Consider the following 9628-nt stretch of genomic DNA (forward strand, 5'->3'; position numbering starts at 1 on the left):
TAAATGTTGGATAGAGTCTTATGTCAGGTTCCATGCTGCTAATTTGATTCGTCTCTAGTCCAATAGAGCTCCAAGCAGAGGGAAAAGGATGACCCGCGAACTTGGGCTAGTATGATCGAAGGCTAGATCATGTTGATGTTCCCCCTTTCTCTCCTTTTTTCTCACTTTTCTTAGGCTGCTTGTGGCCTTGCACCATGGTGCATTTCACAAGCTAATGTAACCTCACTTTGTTCAGGCTTGAGCCTGTTTGGAAATACCATAAGGTAGGCCTTGAGCCATCCTTTTGTTTTGGGACTGTCTATTCTACATCCGGATGAAATCTAATTCGCTTTCATCCATATTTTTCCAGCCAACTGAAGGATGAAAAGTGTCCCTGTCCCGTGCCCCATGTCCCATGTTCTTTCTGTCCCTCACTTCTAAAACAGGACCACACTGCAAACTTTAAACGGGTCGACACCCCAAGCTTTTCAAACCCGCACACAACAGGGGTTGCTAAGCTAACTACAAGAGGAAAAGGACCAATCTGATGACATCTAACCACACAGCTGAATAATTACAGTTGTTGCTGTGAATGAACTACATACAAAGGGCTAAAAATACACTAACAATACCACTGATAATGACAGAGTAGAAACCGCTAAAAAAGCACAGTAATTCCACTAAAAACACTGAAATTCCACTAGTAATGAAACTTGCAAAAAAAGTGTATAATCCACTAAAATTACACTGTAAATCCACCAATGATTTACAGTGTAAATTCCGCTTGAAATACACAAAAGGAATTACACTGTAAATACTGCTTAAATAATAGTAAAAATTCCACTGAGAAAGTACTAAAATTACACTAACAAAATACACTAATGAATTACAAAGGAAAGTCCACTTAAAAATGCACTGTAATCCAATGAGAATTACAGTGTAAAATAACCTAAAAGTACACCAAAATTGAACTAAGATTTACAGTGTAAATCATATCGAAGTTGCAACATCGACAAAGAACTACACTATAAACCAGCCGGAATTACACTGTAAACCCAGATATGAATTACAGTGTAAATCCAGATAGAAATTACAGTGCAAATCCACTTATAAAAAACACTGTAAACCACTAATAAATACACTGTAATTTCAACAGTTTTACAGTGTAAAATCCACTCAAAAAAGTTAACTGCATTGACAAAATGCACTGGAACAACCACATATACGTGGACGAACATGGAGAAGCACCACCAGAGAGGGTGATTCCTCCAAGATCTGCTACACAAACTTCAACAACATGGCTAGAGAAGCAGGAAAACATAGGTAAACACCCCTTCTCGCCCCCTCCTATGCGTTCATCACCTCCTATCGTCTCCCTCCTGCCTGAAGAAACCTGGAAGAAAGAACAGATGGAAAAAGAACATAAGCACACTAAGAAAGAACCAGCACAAATCCTAGGAACAACTAGAACATGGTCGCATGTACTACTAGTCTATGATCACAAGAACACTATATACTGAAAACTAGATGCCCAGATCATTGGTTTCTAGATTTGCAGAATAGGAACACACTACAGGGGACAAAAACACACTAAAAGATCACTAGGCTAGCAATTCCTTTTAGGGGACAAATACAAGGGACAAAAACACACTACTAGGCTAGCAATTCCATTTAGGTAAAACTAGTTGAAAATATACAAGGTTGAGGATTACTGCAGTTGAGAGAATATGTGACTATTTCCACAAACTTTGGAAACTAAAAAACTAAAACACTATTAAGAAACTTTGATCTACTAGTTTAGACACTTCCTGTTGAATGACCGAATATAAGTAACTTTGGAAGTGTAAACTGCTATGAACTGATACTTGTTTACACTGAATATTGATTAGCATTAACATAAACACTGAAAATAGAAGTTATCAGAAAAAATGAGTAACACAATCAGGCTAAAAACACTAAAGATTACAGTGTAAAACCCACAAAGAATTATAGTGTAACTCTACTAAGAATTACACTGTAATCCAATAAAGATTACAGTGTAAATACACCAAAATTGCCAATCTCTTTGCTACAAGAATAGCTTAACCAAAAGGAAGACAAAGTACAAACCATGTTACAGCAGTACGGATTGAACCAAGTTCACCTAAAAAAGGGTCCGTGAAAATTACATCAAAGCCAAGCTCCCCTAGCCTCCTTTACAACCCACACAGGCAAAGCAGCGAGAAAGGAGAAAAAGAACCCAACATTACAAGGCAAAAATTTTCCATCTCTAATCTAAAACTAACCACACACAATTTAAAAGAAAATGACAAAAACAACTAAAATTACACTATAAAATCAACTAAAATTACATTAAGATTTACACTATAAATACCGCTGTAAATCCAGTTTGAATCCACTGTAAAATCTACTACACTAAGAAAAATACTGAAAATCCGGTAGGAATTACAGTGTAGATCCAGTAGGAATTACACTGTAATTCTACCTAGATTTACACTGAAATCGACCTAGAATTATAGTGTAAAATATAGTAGAAATTACAGTGTAAATGTACCTAGAATTACACTGTAAAATCGACCTACAATTAAAGTGTAAAGATAGTAGGAATTACAGTGTAAATGTACCTAGAATTACACTGTAAAACCGACCTACAATTATAGTGTAAATATAGTAGGAATTACACTGTAATTTTACCTAGAATTACACTGTGAAATCAACCTAGAATTACACTGTAAAATCGACCTACAATTACAGTGTAAATATAGTAGGAATTACAGTGTAAATGTACCTACAATTACACTGTAATTCTACCTAAATTTACACTGTAAAAATCAAGACTCACAGCGAATGCATAGTGACAACCGCCAAATGTCATTGATCTCATAGAAGCAACCTTCATAGAATCCTTAAACTTCTTAATATTGCCAAGGAGACTCTCATATACCAATCTAGATAAATCATAGTTCATCACAGAACTACAATCTCTGAAAATGTGGAGATATTTGGGACTAGGAGAAAGGCTTGAATTTGGACACAAGAAAGTGGACAAGGCAATACACATGAAGCAGATGAAACTGTCTTCATCAGGCAATTCTTCAGATTTGAGTGTATTGCAGAAGAAAGAAACCGGTGGGATGCTGGTCACATTGAAATGGGACAAGATAAACTCACGCCCAGCCTCAGCATCGGACATAATGGGCTCACCATCAACAGGAAGATCTAAGATGTCATGTTTGACATATTTGGGAATCGGAATAAACTTCTTCCTAATCTGAATCTCTGAAGCAAGATCAAATTTGGACAGTACCATTTGACAAACCTAAGAGGCACCTCTGTCCTCACAAATTTGAGAAGGCAATCTGCCCTGTAGCTCTGAAGAACACGGACTTGCCTAAGAGACAAGCCACCAATAACGGTGGAGAACAACTTACCAGAGTATCTAGTGAATGTAGTGGCTACAGGAAAATCAGAAGACCTCTTGCGCTTCTACAACACAACAAGAAACACAAACAGAAGAAAAAATCAAGATAATTTACATTAAAAAGAAACAAAAGAAAGACATCTAGCAACAGCAACTAGAACTATATGGAACTAGGTTCTTGTGCATCAATAGCCATTCCACAAAAAAAATAGATATGATGAAGATTGCAAAAGGACTTATCTAAAACTTATATCCATATCTATCATAGAGAAGTTGCATGCAAAAAAAGGAAATATAAACAACAAAAAATAAAATACTACATTGCGAGCTCCAGCATTTGTAATCTTCCGTTTTAAGCAATTCACTTTCTGCAAAAACATAAAAAGAGGAATTATCCATTAACTACAAACATGCATTAACCGATACAAAAATGAAACTGGTACAAAAAAGCATTAACAGAAGAAACTGGTACAAAAGCGTTAACTACAGCACCACACTTACATGAGACACGTAGAACTCATACAAAGCTTTCTCCAAATCAGGATCATCCATTTGACCTTCCTACAGTTAACAGATGAAACAAATGAATGAACTAAAAACCCGGAACAAATAAGCTACCAAGCAAGAAATAAAAGAAATAAAAAGTCAAATTAGAAATATAACCTCCGAAGCTTGAAAAGGATCATCCTCGGCAAAATCATTGGGGACAAAAGGATCCCCATCTGAATCATCACAATCTTCAATACAAGCAGCAGAAGTGCCCTTACCAAAAGCCTTCATGAGTTTCCCCATACTTTAATCTATAACCTAAATATGTACAAACGGCAGAAGGGATAAAACACAACAAAAATATAAAGAAGAAATTCATTGATAGCATTTACAGTCTACATCTCTTTTATTTCACTACATAACCCACTGAGAATTACAGTGTAGAAATCCCCTGCGAATTAAAGTGGAAACCAACTGAGAATTACATTGTAAGTACACTGTAATCACCGACTAAGAAAAATACACTGGAATTCCGATGAAGATTACAGTGTAAATCTGAATATAATTACAGTCTAAATCCTCTAAGAAAATACACTGGAATCAGATGCATCACAAGAACTTACAAACTAGCAATGCATCACAAGAACAGTCACAATTCCTCTGCTACCAATAACAGTGTAAATTACACTGAATTTACACTGTAAAATCAGCTATCAATTACACTGTAAATCCACAACGCAATTCCACTATAAAAATTCAAGTGAATTACACTGTAATTCCACTAGATAATACAGTGCAAATCCATGGCAATTACACTATAAATCAGCTATCAAATTACACTGTACATCACTGACAAATACACTGTAATTCCACTTAACAAATACAGTGCAACCCCACTGAGAAAAATACACTGCAATTAGGACATATACATTGTTATTCCACTAGCAAATACAGTGCAGATCCACTGACAAAATACACTGAAATTACACTATAAAATAACCAGGGATTACACTACAAATTGCTTTGGATTTACACTACAAATATTCTACCTATCCACTAGAAAATTACAATGAAATCCAGTATAAAATACACTGAAAATCACTCTAAAAAACAATGGGGATTGCACTGTAAATTCAAAAAAGGAATTACAGAGTAAACCACATACCCACTAAACGATACCAGTGAAGAGAAATGGTCTATGGATTAAAGGCCCGGGAACAGAATACATCCGTTCGAATTGACTGAATACATAAGACTACTACAACTAAGCAAGCCAGCCTCACATGAACAACTCGAATGCCAACAACCAATCAATTACAGATCAGCAGATCAAACTGACGTACATCCCAGCTACCGCGCTTAGCAGATCAATCAAACGCACCCCAGAAACGGCACAACCTAAACAAATCTACACGGAAAAAAGCTGCGGGGGATGGATACAATCATCATATCTGACAGACAAAACCAACTCCCAACCTAATGGATCATTGGAACAACAAAAAGGGAGGGGGGGGGGGGGCGAATCCGACGAACAAAATCGCCAGCGGCGGAAATGGGGACGGGTCGGTGCGGCGCCGAGAGATGCCGCAGATCCCGACGGCGGGAACAGAAGGGAGGCGGAGGAAGCGGGACAACACGACGGAGAGCGCGGACGAGCCACCACCAAAACACTAGATCGAGCGGCGAGGCGGAGCTCCAAATCGCCATGGGTATCTCTCTCTCGCTCGACTCTATTCGGGGTTGCGTGTTTGAAGTCACAAAGGGGCTGGGAGGAGGAGGGTGACATGGGTTGCGATGGAAAAAATAACGGGTCAACCACACGGGCCCGATAAGAGAAACGAGACAAAATAACGGGTCATACACGAATCTCAGCACACAGATCGCACGGCACAGAAAATGTATGAAAGCGAATTATTTTCATCCGGATGTAAATTAGCAGATCCGTTTGTTTTTTAAATACATTTTGAACGATGTAATTGTTTTCCCTGTGCAATAAAGTGCAAGGCTTTTTGTCAAAAATAAAAATAAATTGACCGTGCATCCCACGGCGCAGAGGCACAGAAAGGCATCTAAAAACTCTGTTTTAATTCAGTGAGCAACAAAAATCAGTGATCAACATTATATATAACCAACAAAAAGAACACGGCATAGCATCGTATCATACCCCAAAGCACCATGAACACCACACAATTCAAATTTCAATCCACACGGTCGCCACTGGAGCTTTTCCCTCCGAACCAGAATCAGAACCTCGGGCCCGATCTGCCCGGGCCCGGCGTGGACGCGCGGGGGCTGTCCATGACGACCTCGAACGCCCCCACCAGCGCCTTCACCTTGCTCTTCTTCTTCTCCAGCAGCTTGCTCTTGGTCTCCTCCAGCACGTCGTTGCTCCGCGACACCTCCTTCTTCTTGGGATGCGCCTCCTCCGGCCGCTTCTCCATCGCCGTCTTTACCCTGCTCCCCTTGAAACTCATCCGACCCTCCTCCGGAATCTTCCCCATGAAGGACGTCGCCCCTTCCTTCTTAGCGGCTCCTCTCAACGGCGTCGTTGGCTCCGAAGCGCTCAGGATCGTGTCGATCACCGCCTTGTCCTTGTTGATGGCTTGCTTCGCCGGTGTCACGGGCTCTGATCGCGAAGTGCCCACCTTGGTCACCGTCTCCACTTCCTCCAGAGCTTCTTCCAGCGACGTCGCCGGCACCGATGATGCCTTGGATGCAGCGATCATCTTGGGTTCCTCGGCGGCCTCCGCCTGCTTCTGCGTGGCGGCGGATTGCTCTTTCGGTTCTTCAGAGATCAGACTTGTTTCAGGTTGCTTCATGGCATCTTCGTGCTTCGCCGGCTCTGCTTGTGGCCTCTCCTCGGCTTTGCTCTCCACGACGGCTTCCTCTTGAACCGGGCTGGCCGCTGGTTCATCTTGCAGCACGTTCAGCGGCGTTGCTGCCTCCTTCGTTGGTTCTTCCACAACGGCGGCCGGCGGCGGAGGTTCATCCTGTGTAATCTTCTCAGCTTCCTTTTGTGCCCCTTCAACGTTGCCGGCTTGCGGATTCTCTTCCGGCGCCGGCTCATCCACCTTCACGGCTTCCACGGACTCCTTCGGTATCACGGCCTTCTCCTCGTCAATGGCATTCGCCTTCTCTGCTTCTGCTCTCGGCTCTTCTGGGATTACCTGCTCCTCTTGACGCGTCTCCTCCTCTGTCTTGATTTCATTACTGACAATTTCGCCCGGTCGCGAGGTCGCTTCCTCCTGTAACTTCATGGCAGCGTTGGGCTCCACGACCACCTCTGATTGCACGACGTCGAGAGGTGTCGCGGCAGTCATTTCAGCGGGGCGGCGCTGCTGCTCAGGCACGGGAGGGGGTCTCGCCGCCTCGGCGTTGATCTCGCCGGAAGCACCGGGCGTCTCCTTCACGGACGCCATCGCCTCGGCCGCGGGGCCGGCCAGGTCCTTGCTCTTCTTGCTGCGGGACCTGCCGACCTTGAAGGCGTGGGACGCCTTCTGCATCAGCTGCCTCGGCGACGCCACGGACCACCGCGACGTGGACGCCTTGCCCTTGGACTTGTCCATGGCCGGGGTGATCGGCCGCGGCGCGTTCACCGGCTGCGCGGGGGGGCGCTTGGGCGTGATCGGCCGCGACGAGCTCGAGGGCTGCTGCGCGGGGGACCGCTTCGGCGCGATCGGACTTGGAGCGCGCGCCGCTGGGTGCGCCGGGGACAGCCCCTTGGGCGTGGTGGCGCGGCCCTTGGAGGAGGGCGGTCTGGAGGTGGAGGACGACGGGGAGGCGCTGCGCAGGGTCGAGCTGACGGTGGGGCGGAGGAAGGACGGCACCGGCTTGTCCGACTCCGACGCCGGGGAGGGGCTGAGGGAGGCGCGTGCGCGTCGGCAGGAGGTGGGGTCGGAGCTGGCCGGGCGCGCGCTCGACGACGTGGTGGGTCTGCCGCTCGTGCTTCTTGGGCGTGCGCTGCTGCCGTCTCGCGACCCCGGCGTTGGCCGTGTGGCCATGAGCTGCTCCTGCTGCCAAACAAAGCCAGAGATTTCGTCAAGTCACTTCGCGTGTAAGAATTGGTGCAATGCAGAATTAATGGCAGGGAATTCTGTTTGCTGAGCTTTGATTTGTTCTGTGAGGTTGACCTTGAGCAAGGCAGATTTTGATTGTAGACATGGTAACCACTGATCCTAGAGATGGAAGGGTTTAGAATGGATGTTTACGGTTTCTTTTGGGTGTTATCTTCCACTTCTCTGAAATCTTACCTGACAAACACCCCTAGCACCACCTACCTATTGGAACCATTGACTGGCTATCTATCCTTTTTAAGTGCTATCATGAGGTGCATGATGTTCATTTGTTTTTGCAGTAAGAAATATTCAGATGGTATAGGGATTAATTAACCATCCACAGCACTAGTTTAATTGTTCCTCTTTATGCAAAGGTATCATGATCATTATCAATTTTACTTTTTTGGCGGGATGATCATTATCAATATTGGAAGAAGAAAAGCCTGACAGACATGTTGGACACAACTGTATAAATTCTGTCATCTATGCAAATGTTTCAGAAACACAAAACAAGGAAAGCGCACAAGAAAAACAAGATGAATCACGCAGCTGATTTGAATTACATCTACCGGCTAACAACAAAGGGAGTCGTTATTTCTTAGAGAAACTTCTTGGGGATACAATTTATGAATCATGGCAACGCATCAAAGCTAATATCGCCAACATGGCAGGCAAATTACGTGGAGAAAACTCCAGGACAGGACAGCAGCATACCTCAAACCGAATGGGATCAATTCATGGTGGATTGACCACCATCGCTCGGCATGGACATACGAAAACTTTGGATGTCTCGAAACTGAGAGGAAGAGAGAAGCTTCATACCTTATTAAGCTCGGAATGGCCAAAAATGGTGCGGCGACGGAAGGAGGAGGAGAGAGACGGTGGAGGGAAAGAGAATGAGAGAAATCCGGGCAATATAAGAGCCTCATGTTTTCGAACAGACCTTGTCAAATGCTGAAACGGCAAGGGGCAACAGTTGACACCTGGTGACACATCCACCCTCTTTCTTCACCTATTTTTAACAAGCATTAAAGCTTCAAGAAGAATAGCTAGTTGCTGCAAAGCCATCAAGAGTTATTGTGTGCCCGCGCTCACAGTTTAACACTAGGAAAAGTAGATTTAACCATAGTGTTCGACATACATTCTTCAGAGGTTTGCTGGTAGGCCAACATTACTTTTGGAAAGCATTTCATCTGAGCACTTATTGTTTCCTTACTACTTCTTGGTTCTTTTAAAACCACCATCTGATCTATGATGATAATTCAACAAACAAAGTATGTGGTAAATGCTGAACATTGAGATGAGCAACATGCACCATCTACAGACCAGCCCTCCTGCGCCTTAGCATGTCTTCTTGTTATGTGGAGGCCTGGTGTGGCCTCTTTGCGGTTATATCATCTTGATGCAAGGTTTGGATCAAAATTCCCTTTATCGGGAACAAATGTGTGATACCATCAAGTCCATGCGCGGATAATGAGAATTGGATTGTCACCGATTTACAATTATGTGTTGTTGGAAATATGAACAATTTACCGAATGGTTTTATTAATAGAAATACTGGATAAAACATGACTATTATAGCAGGGATAAAACAAGTCATGGAATGATACATAGAGAAGGTAAATAGCATATGCATATATGAACTAGAACAAAACATATCTAGAGCAGACACGAGCAAGAAACT

General features: G+C 43.4%; 2 protein-coding genes across 3 annotated transcripts; both read right to left on the bottom strand.

Annotated features, from left to right (window-relative positions):
* Window positions 1-790: 790 nt before the first annotated feature.
* LOC123163001 (uncharacterized) lies at window positions 791-5642 on the bottom strand. Of its 2 annotated transcripts, XM_044580754.1 has the most exons (5): window positions 4064-5642; window positions 3902-3961; window positions 3721-3768; window positions 3411-3465; window positions 791-1372 (listed from the first exon to the last, which is right to left on the bottom strand). In XM_044580754.1, exons 1-5 carry the CDS (start codon window positions 4190-4192, stop codon window positions 1338-1340), a joined length of 327 nt encoding a protein of 108 aa, XP_044436689.1. In that variant the 5' UTR covers window positions 4193-5642; the 3' UTR covers window positions 791-1337. The 2 variants fall into 2 exon arrangements, with proteins under 2 accessions (XP_044436689.1, XP_044436688.1); XM_044580753.1 differs by having other exon boundaries at window positions 791-3465.
* Window positions 5643-5957: 315 nt separating this feature from the next.
* On the bottom strand, window positions 5958-8813 carry LOC123160602 (proteoglycan 4). Its single transcript, XM_044578411.1, has 2 exons — window positions 8767-8813; window positions 5958-7899 (listed from the first exon to the last, which is right to left on the bottom strand). The coding sequence occupies exon 2, from the start codon at window positions 7888-7890 to the stop codon at window positions 6133-6135; it is 1758 nt and encodes a 585-aa protein (XP_044434346.1). The 5' UTR covers window positions 7891-7899; window positions 8767-8813; the 3' UTR covers window positions 5958-6132.
* Between the last annotated feature and the right edge of the window lie 815 nt (window positions 8814-9628).

Source organism: Triticum aestivum, chromosome 7B, assembly GCF_018294505.1.
Source record: "Triticum aestivum cultivar Chinese Spring chromosome 7B, IWGSC CS RefSeq v2.1, whole genome shotgun sequence".
NCBI lineage: Eukaryota > Viridiplantae > Streptophyta > Magnoliopsida > Poales > Poaceae > Triticum > Triticum aestivum.

Bases quoted from the DNA above. Each gene is read 5' to 3' on its own strand.
- LOC123160602 (XM_044578411.1), bottom strand. From the start codon at position 7,890: ATGGCCACACGGCCAACGCCGGGGTCGCGAGACGGCAGCAGCGCACGC.
- LOC123163001 (XM_044580753.1), bottom strand. From the start codon at position 4,192: ATGGGGAAACTCATGAAGGCTTTTGGTAAGGGCACTTCTGCTGCTTGT. The intron at 3,962-4,063 runs GTTATATTTCTA...TGTTAACTGTAG, and splicing joins ATCCTTTTCAAGCTTCGGAG to GAAGGTCAAATGGATGATCC. The intron at 3,769-3,901 runs GTAAGTGTGGTG...ATGTTTTTGCAG, and splicing joins ATGAGTTCTACGTGTCTCAT to AAAGTGAATTGCTTAAAACG.